At 38.8% G+C, this 27,447-nt stretch overlaps 1 protein-coding gene across 1 annotated transcript; it reads right to left on the reverse strand.

Annotated features, from left to right (window-relative positions):
* Window positions 1–1,372: 1,372 nt before the first annotated feature.
* LOC133522508 (major facilitator superfamily domain-containing protein 8) lies at window positions 1,373–27,447 on the reverse strand. The gene is made up of 7 exons (XM_061857866.1): window positions 26,892–27,447; window positions 11,539–11,779; window positions 5,826–5,914; window positions 5,002–5,239; window positions 3,900–4,146; window positions 2,956–3,226; window positions 1,373–2,625 (listed from the first exon to the last, which is right to left on the reverse strand). The coding sequence occupies exons 1-7, from the start codon at window positions 27,141–27,143 to the stop codon at window positions 2,389–2,391; spliced, it is 1,575 nt and encodes a 524-aa protein (XP_061713850.1). The 5' UTR covers window positions 27,144–27,447; the 3' UTR covers window positions 1,373–2,388.

Genomic DNA, 27,447 nt, shown 5'->3' on the forward strand with positions numbered 1-27,447 from the left:
AATTATTTTCACAAATTAAAAATGTCCTCCTGCTGTGAACACACTAAATATTGTTATTTGTATAAATATAAAGTTAAAAACAATTAAAATCTGTTATTACTGTCAAAATGTATATTTTTTGCGGGCCTTACTGCCCTGCTTGTGTTCAATAAGGCCCAAAATAGTATTTTTTATAAATAAATATTTTATAAATAAATATTTATAGTACATTATTACACAAATTGACTAAGTCCCACAGTAAGCTCAATAAGGCTTGTGTTGAGGGTACTTAGACAACGATATATATATATATATATAATATATAAATATTTATAAATACTTAAATACATAGAAAACACCCATGACTCAGGAACAAATATCCATGCTCATCACACGAACAAATGCCCTTACCAGGATTTGAACCCGGGACCATCAGCTTCGTAGGCAGGGTCACTACCCACTAGGCTAAACCGGTCGTCGTATAAAACGTCTATTTTCCAAAAGTGTCGTAATATGTTGTTGCAATAAAGTATATTTGTATTGTATTGTATTGTACAACTATTTTGATATAAGTATGAAGTTTTAACGGCTTCCTAGCCTAGTCGGTATAGGGACCCTGCCTACGAAGCAAGAGGTCCCGGTCGGAATCCTGGTAAAGGGAATTTATTTGTGTGTTTATCACAAATATTTATACCTGAGTTATGGGTGTTTTCTATGTATTCAAAATTATAAACTCCCAGATAGATTTTTGCTCCACAAAATTCGCCAGAAATAGTTTTATTACACGTGCAATGAGTAGCCGCAATACATTTTTAAACGATATTGATATTTTTTCCGTGAATTTAAACAGTTATCTAAAAAAAAGACAAATAGCGATTAAATTGTTTACTTTTTAAGATTTCATTTTTAATGTTGTAAGCGTGTGTGCTTACATTTGCCTACTGTCACCGATTGTATCGTATCTTATGTTTGCACATAATTTATTAACATCCAGGTCCTATCCTTCTTATTCCTACAGGAAAGTCTAGGTTCCACTGCAATGTATGTTTCATAACCGTTTGTTTCACAATCAATAAAATATATTTTTTTTTTTTTTTTTTTTTTTAATTTATTTAGAAAACAAACAGCCTTTTACAAATATGTCTAGAGTAAATGGACTAAAAATAGGCCTAAAGTTTCCTACATTACTAAGAAAACTATTACATAGAAATGTAAATTACGCAATTATAAATTACCGGTTTAGTTGTGTACTACATGCAAGTAAGTTAAGAAAACATACAAAGGTATGAAAAATATGACTGGAACCAAATTGATCAATTTCTAGAAAACAAAATTTGCCGAACTTTGTTCTTGAATACGGACAAGCTATGAACAAAAATATCAATATAATAAAATATAATGAGTAAATACTCATATAACTATAACACCATACACATATATTATACATATCGTCGTCTAGTTCTTACAACACAAGCCTTATTGCACTTACTCTGTGGGGCTTGGACTTTATGTGTAAAAAATGTCTATGAAGAAACTTAAATAAACGAAAATCCTATTTTAAGTGAGTTTTACATAATATCCTGATTATTTAAAAAGATATTTCATTTCAAATGACGGTGGGCCTTATATGCCCCACTTACCATACATACTAGGTACAGTAGGTACCTCCTGAACCTGAACCGACAGCACCCTGCGGCAATAGTTCGTCCAAGAAATGTGATCAATTCTTCTAAATTCTACCGTTTTTTCATTGCACGCACATGTACAGGGAGTAATTAATATTATTATATTAATGTATTTAGAAATTTATTTTTGCTATATACTCAGCAAATGGACAAACGAAAATATATCAATGTGTACAGTAATGCGCTGAATTCTCTATTACCGCAATGCGCACTCGAGAAACATTATGCCTTAAATATGAACCGAGATACACTGCCTCTCCCCCCTCCTAACCACATTACAAAAGAAGTCATATTTATAATTAGTTGTAAATATACCTACTATACAAAAATAAAACATCAGTTGGCACGTTAATATTTGTTATGAACACTTTTTCCACTACCTATTCGTTTTTTGAGCAACGAGTACTTTGTCGACAAATGCCGAATACCTAATATGGATAGACCGTGCGCGTTGTAAAGTCTGCCACCTCTCCTCTCTTATTGAAGGGTCTGCCATCTTGTATATAGAAGACTTGACATTGACACACACTTAACGCTCATCAGTTCCCGTGCGGTCACCTAATACACTAATACACTCTTAAAATTTAGTTTTATCTTAAGCTTACCGACTCGGAGAGAAGTATTAGCTACCGGACTAGTAATAGTCTCAGTCCCAGTTACTTGGTTTTGTTCGTTTGATCCTCCGTTATCCCATCTAAAAGCGGCGTTTTGCCGCGCGCCGGTGTCACGAGGCCGGGTCCTTGTTGCCGTTGAGGGGCTGCAGCGCGAGCGCGGGCGGTGGTTGGGGCGGCTGCAGCCGGGCGTACAGCACGCGGAGCGCCGCGAGCGTGGCGAGCGTGAGGCCGGCGGTGGCGCCGAAGGCCGCGTCGGGCCCGTGGCGCGCGTACAGCAGCGCCACGCACGCGGGGCCCAGCGCGCGCGCCACGCAGCCCGCGCCGGTCAGCACGCCCTGCCACACGCCCTGTACACATCCAAGGCGGCCGTTACTCGACCGTCCCGAATCACTTTCGTGAACAGAACACGTTGTAACAAATTGCATTCCATATATTATTATAAAAGTAGGTACATGAATTCAGTAAAATAACCGGGTAGGCTATTAAAATCCAAGTAATAGAGCTCATATCGAGTGAATGTTTTTCACTTCACCGGCCCAAGTTCCGGCACAAGTTTTAGTTATTGAATTTGTTTTAAGAACTTTTTTATGTAACTTTAATAATTAAATTAACAAGACCGAAACATTATACAGCATTTGAATGTAGATTTAAATCATATTAAAAGCCTTATTAGTCACCTGCGGCCGGGGCCCCAGCACCTTGGAGAATATCGTCTGTATGAGCGTGACGCCCAGCGGGTACCCGACGGACACGGCCGTGTAGCCGAGCAGGAACTGCGGCACGGTGAGCGCGCGCGAGGTGGCGCACCAGGGCTGGCGCGGCGCCGGGCAGCCGCCGCCCGCCTCCGTGCTGTTGGCGGGCGCCGGCGGCGGCGCGCCCGGGCCCCACGGGATGCACAGCACGGACGCCAGCCCCACCAGGAGGAAGCCGCCCCACAGGAGTATCGCCCTGGAGTTGTGTGCAGATCTTTATTCAAACTCAGAGTATATATCAAAACGTCAAGTGGATCTCCTGTCCTAACTCGCGCATCAACCGACAACAAACTCCTCTTGGTTATATAGTCTGGCGAGAGCCCAAGGGCCCAACGATACAGAATATAAAAAAGTAACTACTAATTGTATGTACTCATAAAATGGGTTGGTGATTGTAACTTCCTTTCAAAATTTCCAAAAAGTTACCATAGCAAGGTCACCTCCATCACAGTGCCTTCGTATAATAAGTATAGAGACGAACGCAGCACTTAAAGTTTTGGTTCAATTTTAACGTTCTACAGAAAGTTGCCGTCGTTCCATATCAAGAGGACTATCGGACTACCAGACAATCGGCAGTCCGGCATCGCTTCATGGTAGGTATTCCGCAAATACGCACGAAGCGTTTTGCTTCAACATTCCTTATGCCAAGGAGTGGAATGCCCTGCCCGAGTCTGTTTCCGCATGAGTACAATCTGGGTCTCTTCAAGGCTAGGGTAAATAGGTATCTCATAGGTAAGCGTGCTCCACCGTAGACCGCATCATCACATACCATCAGGTGAGATCGTGGTCAAACGCCTGCCTATCTTTATATATAAAAAAGAAAAGAGGAGACCAAACCCTTATAAAAATATAGTATTAGCAGTACTAACCGCTCCTGGAAGACCTTAGTCAACGGCGTAATAAGCGCGAACGTGGCGCACGCCAGCACCGCGCCGGCCGACATGAGCGCGCCCATGTACTTGAGCGCCTGCTCCTTGGACCACGCGAACTGGTCCATGGTCAGCGGGGTGGCCAGGGTCTCCAGCAGCACGAAGCTGAAGTTGAGCACGAAGAACGCGAACACCAGCGTCCAGCTGCTCACGCGGTCCGGCCGCAGCGCTTTCAGCGCCTCCGCCTCTGTGAACAGAAGTAGGAATTGTTTGAAAACTTTGTTTTGAAAGTATCGGTTTGGCACACTATATGCAAGCTCTTATGAGGAAAATACTGATAGATTTCACTAATGACTTCAGGTCCAATCTATTCATTTAATCACTACCTGTGCCATTTTAAAAGCTAATCCAAGAAAAACTTATAAAAATTTAACCGGATCCCTTCCACAACGTGGTTTTCCTAGCCGCTACTACGAGGTAACAGCAGCTCCAGGTTAACCGTTTTGAGCCATTTTGTACTCCGCATTAAAGCGCTGTACTTTTAGATATACACAGCGGAGCCTTTCTAATGAGCCTATATAGCCTCTCTGGCCGCTACTTTCCTCTCCTTGAAGCAAAAGACAACAACAGCGCTAGGTTGAGCGCTACGTTAAGGCATGACGTCGCTGTGAACATTTAGATATCTACTTACCAAACCTTTCTATGAACCAGCATAGCCTCCCTGGCCGCCATCTTCCTCTCTTTGAAGCTGCACAGTAGTAGGGCCAGGTTAAGCTCACAAGATCCCTTCCCATGAACCAGCATAGCTTCTCTTGCGGCTATCTCTTCAGTCAAGCCAAGTTCAGCGTTATATTACTATGATGGACCTATGTAAGGTATTCTGACCGGAACTATTTTTTATCAAGTTGAAAAGTAAGTAGGTATAAATTAAAGGAAAAATTGAAAAATGTACACGTCCGGCAGTACTCGAACCTGCGACCAATTCGCACCTCACATCTGATAGGCCACCGTAGCTGTTGGTGTTCCAATAGTCGCTGGTTCGCGTCCTTACCGGAGGTGTAGGTAAAATTTTCCTTAAATTAAAAAAAAAAGATATACTGACCGGATCCCTTCCCATGAGCCAACATAGCTTCTCTCGCCGCTATCTTCCTCTCCTTGAAGCTACACGGCAGTAACAGCGCTAGATTGAACGCTCCGAGCGCGGCATTGAGCCAGGCGGGCGCTGTGTACATGTCCAGGCGCGGGCGCACGTCGAGCTCGCCGGCCGGCGCGTACGGCGCGCCCGCGCCCAGCGGCGCCGCCGCCGCCTGCAGCGCCGGCCCCACCACAAACCCTAGCACCTGGAACGTGAAACACAATTATCTGAATATGGATACCGTTTTGTAAATATACCTATCAACCGTACCTAAGCAAACATAAAGAATAAACAGTGGAAAAACAAAAGGTACCACATTGTCAGTTTATGGTGTCCAGCGTGTCCAGCCTTAGGGTTTCGCCTTGGCAGCATTTTACATGAAAATGTTTTGGTGGTATAGCATTTAACAAATAGATAACTTAAAAGGTTTACGATAGTTGTTTTCATTTAAATATTAATAATTATTACCTTATATTTTAACTAGAAATTGCGCTATTAAATCATAGATGTCCACAAAAAGTACAATATTAAGTACAATATTACGAAGAAATGAATAAGGTAGGTAATTAGGCTTGTTTACATTATTTTACCACACTTTACCTGTCATTTAATCATTTTGCTTAGGCTGATAAGAAAATCACTTTTTGGTAGGAGTGCACGTAGTGACGACTTGACGAGTAGCGTCGCATTATCAAACCCAGGGCTCCTGAACTTTAGCTCTTCTTGATTAGGAGTCTCCAACCTTCGCCTCTACTGCAAGCCTAGATAAGCAGGTACCTATACTGACTCACCTGTGCTAGAGAAACGGCAGCAACCGCGCGAGTTCTCTCCGACACCGTGGTGGCCGCCGACAGGTAGGCGCGCGCCACCGCGATACTCGCTGAAACGCAAAGAAGACTACACTGTCACTGAGAACCAAAAGGGCATATCATGGTTGACTGTATCTACCCGGGGTATACCTATAGAGTAAGCAACAATGCCAACAATTAAAAAGGTACGTGCGCGAAAACAAAGTCATTATGGTATCACATAAATCTTATACCTTTAAACGAGCAATTCTTGTATATATATATATGTATATATATTTCTGTGATCTCGGAAACTGCTCTAACGATTTCGCTGAAATTTGGTATATGGGGATTTTTAGGGGTATACAATTGATCTAGATTAGTCTTATGTTTGGGAAAACGCGTATTTTCGAGTTTTCATGCGTTTTTCTTTCGACGCAGAATATGGTCCGTCTGGCCCAGCGGGTTAAGACGCGGACTGCTAGAAACGAGTGTTACGGGTTCGAATTTCGCCCGGTGACTAACTTTTGTTTTTTTTTTATATATGTTCAAGTTTATATATTTTTTGTAATTTTTATTGTTTTAGACAAGTTTAATTTAGTAAAAAAATGTAGTTAAGATTATCACCTATACACCATCATATTACAATTGAGTTGATTAGAGGCAGGGTTGACAAAACTAGGTAATTATAAATTTTATATACATTGCGGTTGGATTAACAGTAGCCCTCACACTAGGTCAAGCCTAGATGTTTGTGTTGTGGGTACTCATGGTGGCCTAGATCGAATAGTGTATTAATAAAGGATGTATGTATATAGTCACCTGCAATAATTTACATTTATTTTTAAATGGGTCATACTCGTATTCAGCAACTTTTACTATGGGACCAACCCCGAAATCGCGAAAATAAAAATTACTCTCCCAAAAAAAGCCAATTTTTTTCCGCGATAGTGAAAGTTGTTCGGTATGACCTATAAACACATCGTAAATTATTGCAGGTGACTAAATAAACACCCTGCATGTTAAGAATGTTAAGATGATGGTGTCTGCATCTTTATAGCTCTGAACGATTATAACCGATCATTGCCGGTCCAGGCACAAATACAAGTCATACGGATTTGCACAGCATTCATGGACACATTATGGAAGATGCATTAAGAGGAATTCCTAGTGGTGATTTTTCCATACAAACGCTCTCGACTATTTCCTCCCTGGATTTTGAACCTAGAGCAATGATTTTTTCAAATAAGATCAATATCATCAATATCTGTGCCGCTATGTTTTGCTTTTTTGGATTATTTTATTTTGAAGAAACTTACAGCGCCTCAAAAATCGCAAAAACGGCTCAATTGAATTGGCTGTAAAAAAAGGCACAGTATACAAATATGACAATAAATATCCAAAAAATCAAAACATAGCGGCATAGATTATTTCTTCCTCTTGCAATTTCCAAAATTTCATAATGATTGGTTGCGTTTTGGAGGAGGAAACAGTCGAGAGCGAAACCTCGATTTTTGAGTTTTTTGCGAGTGAATTTTAGTCCGAGCTGCAGTTGTCCTTATCGCACGAATTGGAGGCGGAGACAGTTTATAAATATACGTACACAGAAGGATTAGTGATGGGCATAACATCCTTATTAGGGATTGCAGAACCGGTACTGTTTTAAAGAACCGGGATTTTCGGTACTGGTGGAAATAGGAACAGGGATTTCCCGGTACTTTCGGAACTGGTCTAATTATTTCATTATTTTAAATAAAACGACAGCATTTTGCGAATTTAATAATCAATTAATCACAATAAACAAGGCAATTTTTTTTAGAAATATTTATAGTATTTTACATTGCTCACACTTGTGCGTCACAAGTAAAAGATAACTACTTTGATGTTTGCCACTAGATAGCAAAAATGAAATTACATTAACGAGGGGATTTATATATAAGTATCGCAGTCGTATTGTATAATCCACCGTATTACAATACGGCTAGCCGATATCAAAATAAGGGCCATTTTGAAATGCGGCGGTTCAACGATTAAGGTAGGTATGTTGGGTAAATACCGGATGCGGGTGAAGAACGTAGGACATTCATGTCTCCCTAATTTGGCTTTATTTTTTTAATGTTGGCAACATTGTGTAAGATGCCATTTCATTGCGCCTCGACTGCCAGTGTCCCCGCGTCGCTCAGGGCGTCGGGCTTGTGCTATGCGCAATCACAGGGAGCAAGATATTTTCGCAATTTTTTTCTTCTATCCGATCTTCGCCCTGTAATTTATTTTGCGTATTGTGACGAAACTGTTTTTGTTTTAATTTATAATTTATTTTTCGATATTTTTTATATAACTATCCAATCAAAACAGACCTAGGACTGCTGCAGACCGATATCCGATCTTGACCCTTCCAGGTAAAGATCCGAGAGAAACAACCCGATCTTTACCTATTTAAAAAACAGCAGTGATTGTCAAACTTTACATTTTCTTCAATTTACCTACTGACCTACTTAATTATCACATTTATTGTTTTCTTGATCACACTTTCGTACCATTATTTTTATCCAGTACCACTACCAACGCGACGGTAAATCAAAAGGAAGAGATTTTGGGAGTCTATTTTGTATGTATGTATATTGTATGTGTATGTACACCTACTTACGGACAATGTCATTTTTTTAATTTCCGCAACTCAAAGGTAGCCTGGAAGAGATCGCTTTTTAGCGATAAGATCGCATGTTGTTTACCTGTGCTTATGTTCCTGTTTTCTTTTGTATTGTTTTCTTTTATTGAGGTGTGCAATAAAGAGTATTTATATTGTATAGAGATGATGATACATGTTGAATTTTATAACAAAATCGAGTAAAATAGATAGCATATGAGCAATTTTTTGCAATAAAGTACCTACACATACAGATGCATATGTAGATGTGCGCGCATACATACATAGCTAGTTTCGGATACAAAATAGAGATAGGGCTTCGAAATTAGTTTCCTTAAAATGCTTCAAGAGGGCTCCCTTTTCCTATATATTTACTTTACTCTTTACATACGATCCTTACATTTTATTAAAAAAAAGATTGTATATCAACTATATATATAATTTCAAAATTATACCAATAAAATCGCAATTTTACTTATTTTCCATACTTCAAGATGGGCTCTTAGTGACTTTGACCTTTTTAAAGAACTACTTAGTCTTTTTGATTTCTAAGTTTGATTCTTATTTTTTTGGCGACCTTCATTAAAAATGACTGGGCACGATTATTTTTTTATTTCGATTTTTGTCCCTCCTACTTAAGCACGTAATATCTTCCAGTACATTCCTTTCAATAAACAATACATTTACACTTTCACTAAACCTGTACAGTTCACGAGATCTTAAATTGTCAAAACTTCGAAACCTATCTATTATTTTAGTCGTTTTTTTTTATTTTATTACTTCGGGTAAACCTTACAATAAGAGGTTTCTTAGCACATTGCTTACATATCAAATTGCCTTATATTAGGTATCAAAGTTTGAGAGCCACAATTTCCTTCTGACATAGGTATCAAAGTTTGAGAGCCACAATTTTACCAATTTTTGTATCAGGGTTAAGATCGGATTCAAAAATACGAATTAAAAACTTTCGATGACAACTTTTAAGTTTGTAATTATTGGTGGCTGCAATTTATATACATTCGAGAAGGGTAGAAACCGGACCTATTTTTTGTGATATCTTATTCTCTTTCCATTAGAAGCAACTTTTTTTCATCATCCTATGTTCTCCCTTGATGGCAAAACACTCGTTACCCTAAAAAAAGTATGTCTCATCTTTACACAGGTACAAAACTGAAACCGTTCTATATTGAAAATTACCAAAATTCAGGCCGAATCTACGGTTATTATTTAACGATTTGCTCCGTACTTCAAGAATCTATCATGTGCTGAGATCTTGAAAAAACGTTTTTTCACGAGTTCTCGCAATTGGTCCCAAAATTGTCCGGCATTACCCCAACATACTTTACTCAGATTGTCATTGCGATGCGTTCTTCAATAAGGCGACCCAAGTTTAGCCCCATCGTACTACAAGTAAAATAGATTGTAGTTTAACCATATATTTATACCTACTTACAAAATTTCACAACACACCATGATCACACCCAACTTACTGTCACGGATAGGTACAGTCAAGTGTAAAAATATGGGTGTACACATCTTACTCAAAAATATGTCTCATAGCATCTTATACCAGTGTAATAAGAGCGTAGTACCATATTTATGAGAAGATTCTTTCGATACATATTTTTGCACTTGACTGTACGACGACGACCGAAGCAGGGACATCATTCTTTTTTGCAGTTTTTACCTATATGGTAATTAATAGATACAGTATAATATAAAAATGAAAAACAATATTATGTGATCAAAATATGAGATCTGTGATATGAGACCAAAAACAACTTGCTTCGGGCAGCGCAGGATGAATTCCGTCCGGCTCGCGGGCGACGTCGACATGTCGACGCAACGGCGCGCAATGAGTGAGCGCTCACGTCTCGCGTCTGTGTGTGCGCACTCACACTTAGATAGCTCCCGCTCCCGCCCACCGCAGCGCGACAGAAACATAGCTTCAAAAATTCGAGATTTGAAAAGTTGCTCAGCTAGGAATTGCTCTTAAAGATTGCCATCTAGAATCTTACTAAGCTAAATTGGCAATAATTTTGACAGCCCAGCCTGAGGAAGTGTTAAGTAAATGATTTAATTTCATAGAAGTTTGACGTTTAAAATAACACTTGCACTGTTTGGGCTGTCAAAACCACTGCCAACTTGCCTCGGTCAGACTCTAATCTACGACTTGGGACTTATGCAATATTATAATTACCTACACGAACGGAACTTTCTAACACAAAACGAGTTCCTACTGCCGAAGTTTGAAGACGTTGGCCATCTTTTTACGTAACTCTGATTTAATTTTACTTAAATGAAACATGCAGATCTATTATCATAGAGCTGCAGGGCTAAGATGGTCGGCTGTCTATCATTTGTCACCCTACCTGTCACGCTCTAACAAATACGTAAGTGCGAACGTGACGCATGATATGACAAGTGACAAAAACACGACCATGATACCGCTGCAGATAGAGATTATATTAATTAGAACTATAGCGTTACATATATTTTTAATTATTTTGTATACCATGTTAAATTCTCTACTATGTCATGCATTTATTAATTACCTACCGATGTTTTGAAGTCCCTGTATGCGTGACAGACAAGAAGATGCCTAACACCTTCCCTGTTTCGATCTGTAATTTACTATGTATTCTTTTATTTTCAATGGAACTAAAGGTCTGTTTGTTATCACTCAAGCTTATATATATTAATATGTGAATGTTTGTTTCCTAAATAAATAAATAAAAATAAAAAAAATATTACAGTCTGAGTGACTGACATTGGTAAAGTGGACTGGCGATATCAGCATGACCCTATATCCATTTAACCCCTTAGCAAGACTTGCCTGGTCGCGCGCTTCTCCATATATTTAGGTATGTCAAACGCGACTGTAAGCGCGTGGCATGCGGCAACACAATAGTACCATCCGATGAAAAAGAGACGGACAAAACGGGAAGATGTTTGGCAGACACATTATTATGTGACATCGATGGGAGGCTTCGACTAATGATAACGGTGCGCCAGCGAGAAGCGATGCCTCGTTAGCGAGAAGCAAGTACAAGTTAGGCGGAGGCTTACCGGAGCTGATGCCGACGAGGAGACGAGCCGCGAGCATGGCGGCGGCGGCGCGCGGGCGCGCGGCGTGCAGCTGCGCGTACAGCACCTGGCTGAGCACGAACAGCGCCAGCGAGGCGCGGAGCGGCGCGCGCACGCCGCGCGCGTTGGCCCACAGCCCCAGCAGCGGCGACGCCAGCAGCTGCCCCAGCGGCGCCGCGCCCACTGCCAGCCCCAGCACCTCCTTCGACGCGCCCGGTTCTAGCTGAAAGCAATACAATCCCTGACGTTTAAAACTCTTTTTTCACAAATGGTCAACTTTATAAAGAATGACTATAGTCGTAGTATACTATCACTTGGCAAACGCCCATCAAAAATCTAAATTCCGTTATCTGCGTTTTTATCGCTCGAATGAGAATAGCTAAAAATACTGAAATATGTAATTTATTATTTATAACAAGGAATCCCAATATCAATCCTATATCCTTGCGCTTCGCTTGACACGTCTTAGCGGAGGGACTACCGTGCCCCCAGATTAGAATTTTGTTAATGAGGAGTTCAACTATTTACAAATCATCTTGCGTGTCCTCTTTATTTGACGAACATCCGTCGCTGAATGCCATTCCTGACTAAGAATGTAAGAATCATGGACGTCATACATCAATAGCAGGTACTCAGGCGGGCACGTCGCGGAACGACAGTTGGTAACACTCCAACTGACTGTTGTGTTGTGGATCTTACTAACTTGTTTTATGCTTACTTATTATCATCATTTAGGGGGTTCTTAGCTTCTCCTCAGTGTACCTATGGTACTACCTAACTACCTACTTAACTATTTACTGTGATTTTCTTCTTCTAATCACAAGCTTTGTATAAGTATAGGTTAGGTGTATGTTTCACAACTCTTACGCGGTGATGCCCTGCTGTCCTGTGACGCACGACAACCGGTCGTAGCCCTTCTACAACTCTTACTTCGCCGTGCCCTGCCGTTCCCCGACTCGACCAAGTTTACCTTGAGAGCATCAGCCCTTCCACAACTTTTACACGATGCCCTACCGTCCTCTGACGCACGACATGTCGTCGACAACCGGCCGCATGCGCATGCGTCAGTCGCGGTGTTCTATTGTTCATGTTCGCTTCTCCGCGGGGGTAAGGTGTGGGTCAAGGTCTTGTGTTTTTAAAATTAAAATAAATGATAACAACAAGTAGGTACAAACATTTAAGTACCTACATTTCAATGAGCAATTAGTCAATTAATATTTTTGTATAACACGCATAAGTTTTTACGAAGCTACAAATAATTAATTACCAGTTAGTATACCTGTAAGACGAGCGTCTTCGCGCGCCAATGAGTGAATTTTGAATCTTCTAATTTATTTATTTTATTTGGTGGCTTATGTAGTGGTTGACGATTTTTCACAAAAGAGATTTTTATTGTTGCCAACTCCATGTTACGATATGCCAATAAAACAGTTCGAAATAAGCCCATTGATGTGTATTTTCTATTGGTAATAAAATTGTTCTTCCATGGTTAAGCGTCATTCTGTATCTTGATAGATTGATAATAATTATTACCAATCCGAAACACAGTGAATATCATTCGCTGATATGAATTCCAAAGTGGAACTCCCAGTCGGCGTCGCAACAATCACTAATATTGGCCAACATTGCCCATTATTCATAGTGATATCAATTAAAGTCAGATTGCATACAACTACTTTTTTATGTATTTACGAAACACAACACGACTCACGCGATCTGACAGCGCTACATGTACAGTCACCACAAATAATATCTCACAAAATGAAGCGCGCAAATATATCTGACACTCTTATCGCTCTCAAAATTACAGGTGACTGTACAATCACCTGTAAATAATGGCTGCAATAACTTTCTTGCACGATCTTGCACGTCGTAGACGAAAAGGTACAATACAACAGGTTCCAAAGTTGTTAGGCATTATTCATGTAAACAAAATAAAATATACTTCAGGTAAAAATTGCTTATTTTACTCATTAAAATTGTTATTTATTATTTAAATTCTCTAAAATAGTTTCATTATGTTTTGTAAAATGTTTGGCAGTATGAGTATTTACCTAATGTCGTTAACTATTGGCAGTTTTAGAACGAAAAAGTAAAAAATTAAAAAGTGAGAGGCAATCCCGCTGATTTTCATACATTTTTCATACTATAAGTTGCAATCTAAATGTTTTTCGTTGAGGATTATTAATCTTCAAACATACGAAGTCTCCGATTGCAAGTAAGTCCTAAGGAAAAAATCGGCCAAGAGCATAATATTGGGCCATGCTCGGTGTAGGGTTCCGCAGTTACCATTCTGTCGCAATAGGCTAAACTATTCGTACGTATCATGCACATTACAGGCATAAGGGAGTACCGACGCAGCGCTTCGTACGTCTTTTTACTAAGAAGAGAAGAATTTTGGCAACAGCTCAAAAACGGCTGGACCGATCGTATTCGCTATAGTTTTCATTGAAAGTAATTATTAAGCTTTTGTGTTACGATTTTTTTCTATTTTTTGGATCCATGGTTCAAACCCTTATTCATTTTAAAAGACCTATCCGAAGATATCCCACACCATTGGGTTAAAACAAAAAAAAAAACACTTTGTATGAGAGGTACCCTAAAATGTATTTTTCTGTAGTTTTCTATTACCGTTCTGTCGCTATGTATGATTAATGTATTCAAGCCAAATTGCAGCTTTCTAGCACTAACGATTACGGAGCAAAGCCGCAGACGATCGAACAGACGGACATGGCGAAACTATAAGGGTTCCGATTCCTAGTTGACCACGGAACCCTACCGCCGTAGGTATAAACCTACCAAAACACTATTTGCAAAAGTACTATTACTTTAATTACTGATTTTGCAAATTTGCCTTGTCTTGTTTGGTTTCCTCATATTCGATATTAAAAGTAGAGTGGTTAACTCGGGTGAAAGACACCATTTCCGTCTAAGTCTGTAGACGCTCTCACTGCATTCGAGCGCCAAACTACCTCGACAGAAATGGGTGCCTTTTCTTCACTTGGTTAACAATCTAGTGTGGGCATTGCTTAGCTTCCAGATTTGCACTATATGCAGTCCTAATTATCTACCTACCTTGCCAATGCCTTTCATTAACATTCCAAAATGTATGCAGGCGCGCTCTTCTGAAGATACTAAAGTACGCGGTTATTATGGTTTCTTATATAGGTACGGTTTGTTGCGATCATCTCTAATTATTCTCAACTACACCCAGAGGACCGCGATAGCAATGGAAAAGCTGAAGCTGTAGCTTGTATTTATAAGTGCAGCTTCTAACAAAGAGTAGATAGGTACTGTTTTCATTGTTCTTATGTTTATGTATTGTGAAGTCATCGATCAGACTTTGCCCGTTATCTCAGGCTTACTCATAGGACGGAGAACTTTACCCGAGAGCTAAGCAGAGCCAGCCGCGCACGCGCTTTATCACGTTTGCAATAAATTATTTAAACCGTTTTTTGCGCAACGAACAGTGATTTTTGCAATGTTGTGTGATATCGCATGTTACGGCGAATTACTGGAGAATAAATTACCGCCACAGCCCGAGCGTGACGGCACATTATCACCGACAAACCGACGAGCACATCATGGCTTCATGACTGTGCGCTGCGGATAAGCACGTATTTATTGTATCTTGAATTCTTGACTGCCTTTATCGCTATCAAGTCGCTTCTTTATCATACTCCATAAGTAGTTCAAAACAAAACATCCTAATGATCCAACACCCTACAGTGATAAATATATTTGAGTACTGTGAGGCGTAGTTCAGAACATCAGCCTGTGGCAGTTAATAGTCTATTCAGGTACCTACCTAATTTAAGTGGCCAATTAACAATTCTAAGTAAATACCTACTTTACAATTAGGTAACTAATATTTTGTTGATGAAATAGATAACAACAAGGAATGTATTTTAGTGTTTCTAGACCTCGAAAAAGCAATTGACACTGTCTCTGTTCCCATCCTTATTAACATGCTAGAGAGAGTCGGTATAAGAGGTACTTCCGTAGAGGTACTTAGCAGCTACCTTACAAACCGTAAGCAAACAGTCAAACTGGGGAACCACGTCAGCAATGAACGCTTAGTTACATATGGGTACCTCAAGGTAATGTTTTGGGGCCGCCACTATTCTTAGTGTATATAAATCAGTTGTGTAGCATGCAGGTTGAAGCAAGCAATATATTGCACTGTTATTATATTATCCGGAAGCACATGGGAAGACTACACGCAGAACGGGGACTGGCTAAAATCGCAAGATGGCTGCATAATAACTTTATCACCTTAAACACATCTAAGACTAATTATATCGCTTTTTTAAATTATAATAAGTATAATCGCACACAGCTAGATACTCAATTCTCGATAAGGATCCACACTTGCGAAAACCCTACACAAACCACTTGCTCCTACCCAGTCATAACTAAAATACAAAGTACAAAATATCTAGGTGTTATGGTTGACCAGCGTCCAGCACGCACGCACGCACGCTGGAACTTCTCTCCTCCGTATATCTCTTTATAAGTCGGTTATACCTATAGACTACCTATGTCACTTAGGCTATAGAAAAGAACTGAAAATGGATGAGCGCGTAAGCTTTGATCACTCTAAAGATGGTTCATCATCAAGATTTTTTTAACGTAACAATACTGACCTGACACAACAACGAATAGGTACTTGGTAAATACATGACGTGTATTGTACATATTGCACCCACATATCACATAGGTATGTACTTGTACGCTCGGCGAGCAAGTGGCTAATAATACGTCTGAAAACGACCGCAAGGACTCTTTATTGGCCTAGCAACGTCTCCGCTGCTCTGGAGGTCAATGTGTCACCACCAGCATTACAAAACGCTGTAATATGATAATGATTGTTTGTCATTACAAACATTACGTTTGTGATAATGATAATGATAGTTTACTTTATCTATGCTCTTCGTGGCAGCGTGTCTGTCAAGCCAAGTTCAAAAGAAGGGAACTGACGTCGCAGCTGCCGTGTGTACTACACGAACCATTTTATTTAACCCTTTAAGCTAACTAAGAACCCCAAATTTCTTTAGTATAACTTTTCTATACTCAACCGGTTTTTAAGATACAAACATCTAAAACTCGGGATTTTCCATATGGTACGATCAACTAGATGTGCTATACGCGTGCGCCCCCGAGGGACAGAACATACGGAATGCGACAAATAAAAAAACTCGTTTTAACATCAATACCAAAAACAACCTACTTATAAAAAAAATACATAGCTTGGGTTCGGTGACAGCTGTCATCTCAATACAATTTGGCCTTTTAAGGTTCGAAATTGTATTGAGATGACAGCTGTCACCGAACCCAAGCTATGTGAAATATATTATAATTTGGTCGTGTTATTTGTTGCCCACCATAAGCCATACTAAAATTTACGGTGGGAAATTACAAAAAATTAGACGATGACAAGGACAAACAATCATAGCGCTTTCTCTGCTACTCCTACTGAGAGTTCCATACGAGCATCTCGTTTGGTCATCTGCCAGCTCTACCAATTCATCTCTAAATTTATTGTACCCCTAATCAAATCAAATCAAATCAAAATATTCTTTATTCAAATAGGCCTAGCAACAAGCACTTTTAAATCGTCAAATTTTACAAATATCATCTTAATCTAAATATCAGAGCAATTTATTGATGCAGTTATTATTGTTCTAAAAAAAACATTGAACTATTATAGATATGGTAAACTTAATAATAAGAATTTCATAAAAAGATCGTCATACATCAAAATTGTATAAAAATACTAGTCTAGAACCTTTCTAGAATAAAATCTAAATGTCAAAAAATACGGTATATATATACATTGAATTATCAATTTCATCATTAATAACATAACAATAAATAATTCATTCTTTACAATCACACTTAATCCCACGGTGTTTCATCATTCATGTAGTCTTGTGTGCTATAATAGGCTTTAGAGATAAGCTTACGTTTTACATAATTTTTAAATTTACTAACAGACAATTCAGTTATAATATTAGGAAGTTTATTGTAAAATCTTACACAATTACCCATGAATGATTTCTTAATTTTATGGAGCCTAGTGAAGGGCACTGCGAGCTTATGCTTATTTCTAGTATTAATATTATGTATTTCACAGTTTTTCTTAAAACTGGCAATGTTTTTATGTACATACAGAATATTCTCATAAATATATTGACAGTGTACTGTCATTATGTTAATGTCCTTAAACTTATCTCTAAGTGTGTCTCTATGGTACATTTTATATATTGCACGAATAGCCCTCTTCTGCAGAACAAAAATGGTATTTATCTCTGAAGCACTACCCCATAGTAAAATACCATATGACATAATGCTATGAAAGTAACTAAAGTAAACTAATCGAGCTGTTTTCACGTCTGTTAACTGACGGATCTTGCTCACTGCAAAAGCTGCAGAACTCAGTCTATTCGAGAGATTAGCAATATGGGGACCCCATTGTAGTTTAGAATCTAAAGTTATACCAAGAAAAACTGTGCTATCTACTAGTTCCAATTCCTCATCCTTGACAATGACACCTGTTTGCTCATTCCTTATGTGACTTGTAACAAACTTAATGCACTTAGTCTTTTTCTCATTTAACAATAAATTATTAACATTAAACCAATTTACTACTTTAGAAATAGCATTGTTTACATCACTGCAAGCTTGTTGCTGTCGTTTGACTTTGAAAATAAGTGAAGTATCGTCTGCAAACAATACTATGTCATGGTGGGTCTTTACTAGGTAAGGCAGGTCATTAATGTAGATAAGGAACAGGAACGGCCCCAATATTGATCCCTGCGGTACACCCATAGAGACCAATGACCCCGGTGATCGCTGTCCACTCACATCAACCCTTTGTATTCTACCGTGTAAGTAAGACTTTATTAAATTCAGTGCCGAGCCTCTTACTCCATAATAGTGCAGTTTCCTGATCAATGTTTCATGACAGACGCAATCGAAGGCCTTAGATAAGTCACAGAAGATACCTAAAGCATCCTGTGACTCCTCCCAGGCATCGAAGATCTGTTTAATTAGCTCAACACCAGCGTCGGTTGTTGAGCGACCCCGTGTAAAACCAAATTGTTTGTTGTGCATTAGATTATTAATGTTAAAATGTTTCAATAACTGACTCAAAACTATTTTTTCAAAAATTTTGCTGAATGTTGGTAACACTGATATCGGTCTAAAGTTAGTGGGGTCGGATGTGCTACCTGATTTAAATAAAGGAGTGACTTTACTATGTTTCATTAGATCAGGAAACTCACCGCAGTCAACACTGTTATTAAATATAACTACCAGGTCAGGCGCTACAACTTCTATTAAGGATTTGACAGTATGAACGGAGACTCCCCAAAGGTCACTAGTTTTTTTTACATTAATTGATTTAAACGCCTTTAATATATCTGAGGCACTCACATGTTCAAAATTAAGGTTTCTAGTACATTCTGGGACATTCTCTTCTAACAGTGTAACGGCAGACGAGGGTGATGAATTTAAGTTCTTAGTTGTGGAAGCTGGTACCTCGGTGAAGAATTTTTCAAATTCTGTTGCTACATCTAAACTGGAATCTACGATTTTGTCATCAATTTTTAGTTTAAGATCTTTCATCCTTTGCTTTGATCTACCAGTCTCCACATTAATTACTTTCCACGTTGTTTTAATTATATCAGAGCTAGTTTTTATTGTTTGACTTATATAATTACGCTTAGCGATATGGCAATCTATTTTAAACTTTTTCGAATATTGTTTAACATATTCCTTAAATTCATCACTCGTATTGAACCGCCGTTCCTCATACAAGGCATACAATGCACGTCTTCGTTGATGTAACTCTGCAGTAGCCCACTCACTAAAAACTGATGCATCACTAACCATGACCGATTTTGTAGTAAATATCGCATTATAATTTTCCATAAAAGTGTGAAAGAATGAATTATACATATCATTAGGACTCATGTTGGAAGACAGAAAGGGTAGCGCCTGAATTAAACTTTGTTTCATTCGTTCCACGCGGTCAGAGGTTACTGGTACAAAAGTTATTTGTTTTCGCAAGGTATTTTCCCTTACAGCCTTAAACACCATTAATTGGCCTAAGTGGTCTGATTCTAACTTGCTGATTACATTTTTAGCGGTAGGAAAAATATCAGTGAAAATATTATCTATACAGGTGGCACTAGTGGCAGTCACTCTAGTAGGCTCCATAAACATGTGGTTGAGATTACATGATTTGAAAAGATTCAACAATCTACAACTTACTGTTGAATTTTCCAAAATATTTACATTATAGTCGCCGCATATAAGTAATTTCTTACTAGAAGGTGATATTTTAAGTAGGACGGATTCCATTATGCTTTCAAATATTTCAAAATTACTTAAAGGCGGCCTATACGCACAGACAACAATAAATTGCTCCAATTCTACTGCACTTAGTTCTATAGTCCGCTCAACAGACATGGATACAATGTCCTTACGTTCCTTAAATTTTAACTGACTATTTAATATAATTAATGACCCACCATGTATGGAACTAAGTCTGGTGAACGAACTGCCCACCTGGTGATTATTAAATTGAGGCATTAATTCATTATTATTCAACCAATGTTCAGTAATACATAAAATATCAATATTATAATCATTCAAAAAAAGTTCAATCTGTAAATCTTTTCCTCTAATACATTGAATGTTTTGATGCACCAGGTGGATGTACATTCCATGTTTGCAGTATTTTTCATCAGATTTACTAAAAGCTAAATTGCCAGAGACAGATTCTTTTGTCTTAAGAGCTAATTTAAATTATTGGTTATGACTGGAACCAAAACCAAGTTCATACCGGTCTGCTCAATAGAAGCAGGATAAACTGCCAAATTTTTGGCAGAAATGTCAAACAAATATGATAGCGACAAAGCTATTTGTCTTTTATAATAATTTGAAAGGTATAACTTACCTTTAGTCCAAAAAACCATAGGCATATGGTATTTGCTAACAAATTTGTTAGTGTCAATTATACTAAACTTATCACTATATGTACAAAGATTATATAAAAATATATTTAACTTACACCTAGTGTTATTTTCTGCCTCTGACATTTGATCACAATAGGGGAATGTGAAAATAATAATTTCATTCACTATAAGTGTCTTTAATTTTTCAAAGAATTTTATTAAATTATTTTTATTCACATTACCCCTATTCCCCATAAGAATAAGCAGTGTTGTCTTTGAATTAATAGTACTATCATTTAAAATTCGTTTTGAGAGATTTTCAAGGCTACTATGAGGCAGACAATTGTTGATTGTACTAAGTCCCTTTAAGTAATAGTTTAAAAATGTGCTCATATTGCTTCCAATTTCATCACAGTACATAATGACATTAGGTTCAGCTGTGCTTTGTTGTGTAGTGTGGAAGGAGCTATTATCATTTTGTTGTGATGGAGTCAAACTGTCACACAGGTTCGGCTCGAGTGCTCCACTCGACGAATGACCATTCATTTGCATACAAGCACATGACTGGCCATTGGTCAGAGACTCAACCCGCTCTGAATTTTGCCTAATTTGGGATATTAAATCATCCATGGCTAAAGAATATTCATTGATAACTTTTTTGAACTCTCATTTATTGCATCTAAGGATTTAATTGAATCCTCCAAACTCTGAACTTTTAATTTTAATGTCTGTGTGTCAGTTTCATATTGTAATTTACTATGTTCTAACTGAGCAGAGTATAAATCTAACTTATCCACTAAGCTTACATTAACTTTACAAAATCTCAATTTTTTAAAAAACAATTTATTTATTTTTGACAACTTTTGTTTTTTTTTAATAAGTCTATTTAATTTAATATATTTCTTTAGTTTGTTTCCGCTGCAACTTACTAACCTTGGTGTGGTGGTATCATTGGCTAAATCTGTAGTGGCCACAGGGTTTTCAATTGGTGCGGTAACCAACTGAGAGTCGGGCCGAACCTATGGGATTTTCTCACTGACTAACCTAACCCACTTCCGGAGGACCTAGCTAGTTGATTTGCCATCCAGGTGAGTAACTATGTGGTTACGAACCTAATATAAAGGAATCAGCGATTTTTTTTACGATTTATAATATTTTCCAAAAAACAGTTTTTTTTACACGCTAAGCGCCTATGAATATTTTAATTAGCAAAAATGATTTCTAGTTACGAAGTTAATCATGATGAATACTAATAATTTCTGTACAAAAAGTAATGATATCCCATCAAAAACAAATGTGAAATGAGAGCCAAGTTCAATATTAAAGAATATGCGTCATTGTTGACTTCACCGGCAAAAGAACCGAGATCTACATATATGGGTGCCAAGTTCTAGTTCACTTGGGATGTAAGATGTAATGTAAAGTTCAGGATTTGTCTTGGCTAGTTTTATAGCAACAAACGAAATTGTAGAAAAGTAACATAGACAAATATAATATAGCCTGTACTGTGCGTAAAAACGAGCAGATCAATTTCTTTGTTAATTCGTGATTCACCGTTAAGATAATATTTTATGATTTTATGATTGTATTATGTTTACAATTAACGCACTCGCAGACGTGATTTTACGTAAGTCAAATAATGTGGTAATAATAACAATAAGGTATGTAATTAAGAAACAGTTGAAATGTTGATAAATTAAAACTCAAGCGCTAATGTATTGACGTTGTTTGATAGATTTAGGGATATTAGGGTAATAGGTTTTAATTAATAAAACACACTGTTATATTGCGCGTTACAAACACCCAAGTGGCTAAACGCGATATCCACAGAGACACGGAGTTAAGACAGCCAACTTCTTTTTGTTACGATTCATTGTAAAATTAATATATGGTTCACCAATGAATTTATATCCGTTAATTAATGTCCTTATATTGATATAAAAACTCTTTACAAAAAAAAGTAAACCGACCTCAAAAATAATGAAATAAATTATCCTTTTTTAAGTATATGCGTTACCAACTGATATGTTTGAGGTTGATGCCAAGCCAAATTTTGAAGCATACCATTGTTTTGGTGCGATTCGATAAGGATTGTGGCTATATAAGTATGTACAATACGGTGGATTGACTTACACGACAGCAATGAACATACTTTCTGTAGGTAGGTACCTATGTAGACACGGTCGAATCTTCTTAGCGCAGTCTGTACCATGTTTGTCGGTATATTAGTATAAATCCAATGCGTTTATTTGCCGTTGTAATTTTTAAAGAGCTATTATTTTTACTAATTTTCGAACTGTTCTTGGCACAAAAGTGTGGAATTGAGATTGAGTTATTTCCAGCTCCTTATCCAGAGAACTTCATTTCATAATATAAAACAATTCAAGGACTGTCTTCAGGGCTTAAGCTTTTGACCTCCATGCCAAATTTATTTAGCCGTAAAAAGGTAACAAAGAGACAGACAATTAAATCCACGTTTATTACCTATTACTACAGTTGTAATGTGATTCAAAGCAATAAAGCTAATTATTTTTTAACGGTATTGTTACTATTTGGCTTGGCGCCGAATTCAAACATGTCAGTTGGTAACGCGTATACTTAAAAAAGGATAATTTATTTCATTATTTTTGAAGTCTGTTTACTTTTTTTTTTAAAAAAGGTTATTTATTTATTTTTAGTTTTAAAGCATTTTTAAGACCTTATGAGTGACGCGTGATGCATGAACGAAAAGCACAATCATGTTTATCATAATACATTCTTTAACTTTAATAAATAATCAGGATTTTCCTAGAGGGGTCTGAGGGGTAATTCCACGAGACTGTAACGTCAGTTACCAATTCTTTTGTGTGTTCTCACATTAATTAAGCAAATTTAAGTGTCTGTATGTCTGGCGTAGCCCTACAGGTAGATATCTGGATACTTAAATTTGCTTAATTTTTTTTTTTTAATTGTATAATAATATATTTAATTCAAAATAAATAGTAATTAATAGATACAGAAACTAAAAAAAGAATGACTCATATAATAAATTACAAATAAATAAAAACTAAATTAAAACTAACAAAAAAAGTCCCCCAAGTCTGTTCCCTGCGGAAGGGTGCCCATAATGCTGGCTACATTCCCCCGTTGAATCGTAATGCCGATTCTTTGGCCAAGGAATGAGCCAGCCCAAGGTCTCGAGTGGTGTCGAGGAGCATCTTTTTTATTTCATTAAATAACCTATGGGCATCCTGACACCAAGGTCCCAAAGTCTCAACTGCAAACGCCGCAAATATGTGGTTGCTTGATAGACCCGCATATTTGCGGCGCTTTAGAGCTTCAGCTGCTGCCGCCGCACCGCCAGGCCGTGATGAAGTAGAGGCCAAATGGGACGGCGCCAGAGTATCCACACAAGTGGCATCCCAAATGAGCGGCCGTCCCATCCGCCAGGGAATAAGGGCCATTCCGTCGGGCCTCTTTCCGTCGTCGCGGACATTTGCTTAATTAATGTAAGAACACACGAAAGAATTGGTAACTGACGTTACAGTCTCGTGGAATTACCCAGAGTCCGTCTGAGAAATCATTCCAGCCACTAGGTACTCTAAATCTATCCTCCGCCCCGCCACTGACCCAATCACTCAACCTCACAGCACATTAACCCCTGATCACTGAACCCCTCGACCCTGCACCACCAACCTTCAACCGCCAATCCCCAACCCCTCAACTCCAGACCCTTTAACTCCTAATTCTAACCCCCAATCCCTCAACTTCCAACCCCCACCCACTTAACTCCTATCCCCCGATTCCTCAACTCCCAATCCCCGACCCATAAACTCACCACCCCTTCAACCCCCTAACCTCTCAAACCCTCACTCGTCAAGCCTCAACCCTAATCCCCCAACCTCAGTCCCTCCACCCTCATCGCCCCTGGTCTGCAGAATCAGTAAGTAGCCTTACCACGAGTTTGACACTGACATATTCGATAGCGTAACTTACTTTATATGCATCTCGCTCATACTGGCATCGTATTAATGCGAGCGAGATGTATAGAAAGTAAGTTACGAACACGGCAGCTAATATGTAGAGTCAAACTCGTGGTAAGGCTACAGTTGCAGTACATCAAATTGGTAGTTTACGAGAGGAAATGCTTGAGTTGCTTAAGAAAACAGTCAAATCACTATACATGTGCCTTTATAAATTGAGGAGTTCCCTCAATTCCTCGTGGATTCCATCATCAGATCAGATCAAAAATATTATGGGACCATTTTGGAGGTAACTCCTTTCAAACAAAAAAATAATTACTCAAATCGGAATCGGACCAAGGGTGTCGGAGTAATCGGTGAACATACTACATTAAAAAAACTCATCATCATTATCATAAAAAGATCATCATCAGATCCACTTCATCAAATTGATGATTTTTGAAAGAAAATGCTCGAGTAGTTTAAGAAAACTCTCAAATCACCATACACGTCCCTTTAAAAAATGAGGAGTTCCCTCAATTCCTCATGGCTCTCATCATCAGATCAGAACCAAATTAAAATGGGACCAACTTGGAGATAACTCCATTCAAACAAAAAAAAAAGAATTACTAAAATCGGATCACGGGTGTCGGAGTAATCGGTGAACATACATAAAAAAAATTGCCACAACCGAATACAGAACCTCCTGCTTGTATGAAATTGATATCGGTTAATAATGACAGCGAACAAAGCTCCCTAGGTCTCAACTGCCGCTGTAACGAATGGGGCAAATGTCCAAAGTGAGTTCATGAAGGGTCTAAAGCGACATTTTACCTAGGAAACTTATATTCGTACCTACGAGTAATAGATACGAGGATTATGTATTAACTAATGGTTGGAAATAGAACAAATGTTTGTTCTGTTATCAACTCGTGGCGGCAACAGTTCGTCGACCTTTAGGGACAGAAATAATATGAAATTTCCACATTTAGATTTCTGGCCATCTGTTAGGCTTTCTTACAGATACAGGTCTACCAAACTAGTGATCTATTAACTGCAAAGCCCGATCCCCAAATAGGTAAGTACCATAAAATCCTTTCAGTAATAAAATCGGCAGTCTGATCGCGAAATTTATTTCTATATGTTCCTCCACTTCTCCATACACGAACACCGGATAACAGGGCACATCTACTCAACCATCTCCCACTTGAATGTCCCGTGTTTGAATACTTTCTTTCCCATATCTATCTGGCAATTTACTTCAAGTTCAGAGTCATTTCGATTAAAAGTTCCAAGTGAGATTGCGATTATCCCGCGTAGTGCATTGATCAGATGACTGTGATAATGGTGGAATTAGACAGCGTGTTGTTGCTATAGTTTGTTATGAGTCGTTTACATAAGGTGGCAGGCGCAAGTGTGTGGTCGCGGGGTCGTCGGCCGCTCGTGAAAGTCACTGGCACAACACTGCACACTGCCAGATGCAAGGACGCGGACGCGGAGTGCTCACCGGTAAACAAAGACTTGATTAGCCCCCAGAACTCTTTTTATCTCTGCAATTGTGGCTGTACCATAAAATCTCCAACTGGTACTTATGCAGCAACACTCACTGGTGTATTTACTATTTCGTAGCACGAAGCTGCATGAAACATTGCTTATCGTGCATGTCTAATGTCTAGGTACCCATATATTTTTCTAAAGCATACTTTTGTGACTGAAGTAATTGTGATTGGTTACAGTAGGCTGGGCCAGCTAACTGTCATTTGAAAATTGTGTTAGCTGTCACTGTCACGATTTTGCAGGGTAGGATTGTGGTATGGTTCTTTCTATTATATATAGAGACAGGAATCTTCCAAGTGTGTGCAACAACAACAACAGAGATGCATTAACTTTAAACTTAAAAGAGGACTATATATCTCTATTGTATTGTAATAATTATTCATTTTAAGATTATTATAATGTAATGTTTACCCAGGTATTGGCTGTTGTATTTATAAATGTTGTTATGTATTTTTCATGTCACTATATGATGTTACTATAAATTTGATATTGACTTGTAAAAGAGCACTTGAGGCCTACTTGCAGAATAAATTTTTGAATTTTGAAAGTAGCTCGGACATGGCATGCCACATTGTAGCACTCCGCATGTGGCATTGAGTGCAAGGTTTTTGCACGCTTTGAAAGATAACAAATTTAAGTGATTGCTTTGAAAGATTGTACCTTAAAACAGCGTGACATGCGTCTTTTTACTATACTTGCAATATCAGGTGTTTCGGCTGTCCAACTAAACAAACAGTAGGTACTCGGGCAAATATAATGCTTAGGTGCATGTTATTGAAGTAAACCCGTGTCTTGTATAGTCTTGTGGTCTAACTGCAGCTGACGTATGACTATCTATGTCTATATCCTCATCAACCATCAATCTATAATGTACCTTGTCGAGGTAAGGCCAGACACCGGTGAGCACTATACTGAAGCCCAGCGACATCTGGAACATGGTGAAGTAGATGACGTAGACGCTGCGCCAGCGCTCGCGGCGCTCCTGCTCCGACTCCAGCTCCGGAGTGTTCAGCGCGGCCGGGGACTCCGATGCCGGCTCGGTGGCCTCCAACCGCTGGCGCTCCGCCGCCGTCCCGTCCTCCACCTCCTCCTTCTTATTAGATAAACTCCTCTTTAACCAGTCCATTTTTATGAGTCAATTGACAAATGTAAACACTCTCACTTTCTATGAATGAGCGTCTTGTGTTACCGCGCACAGCTGATTGTGTTTACGCGTGGCGCGGCGGGCGGGGCCCGGGCGCGGGAGCGGCATGTCGATGTCGGGATGGGGCTGCGTGCCACAACGCCAACAAAGAACGTAAACAAAGAAGTGTCGCGGGCGCTCCGCGGCGCGCCTCTCGGTCAGTGTGGTTGCGCGCGCGCTCGCCTGCCGACTGCCCTGCGCTCGCGACGCATACTTGGCACTCCGCTCCGTCGTCCCTCCCGCGGCC

The sequence above is a fragment of the Cydia pomonella genome, chromosome 11 (genome assembly GCF_033807575.1).
Source record: "Cydia pomonella isolate Wapato2018A chromosome 11, ilCydPomo1, whole genome shotgun sequence".
Lineage (NCBI taxonomy): Eukaryota > Metazoa > Arthropoda > Insecta > Lepidoptera > Tortricidae > Cydia > Cydia pomonella.

Excerpts from the sequence above, each read along its gene's own strand:
- LOC133522508 (XM_061857866.1), bottom strand. The coding sequence starts at position 27,143 with ATGGACTGGTTAAAGAGGAGTTTATCTAATAAGAAGGAGGAGGTGGAG. Across the intron at positions 3,227-3,899 it reads ACTAAGGTCTTCCAGGAGCG|GGCGATACTCCTGTGGGGCG; the intron begins GTTAGTACTGCT and ends ACACAACTCCAG. Across the intron at positions 2,626-2,955 it reads TGCTGGGGCCCCGGCCGCAG|GGCGTGTGGCAGGGCGTGCT; the intron begins GTGACTAATAAG and ends GGATGTGTACAG.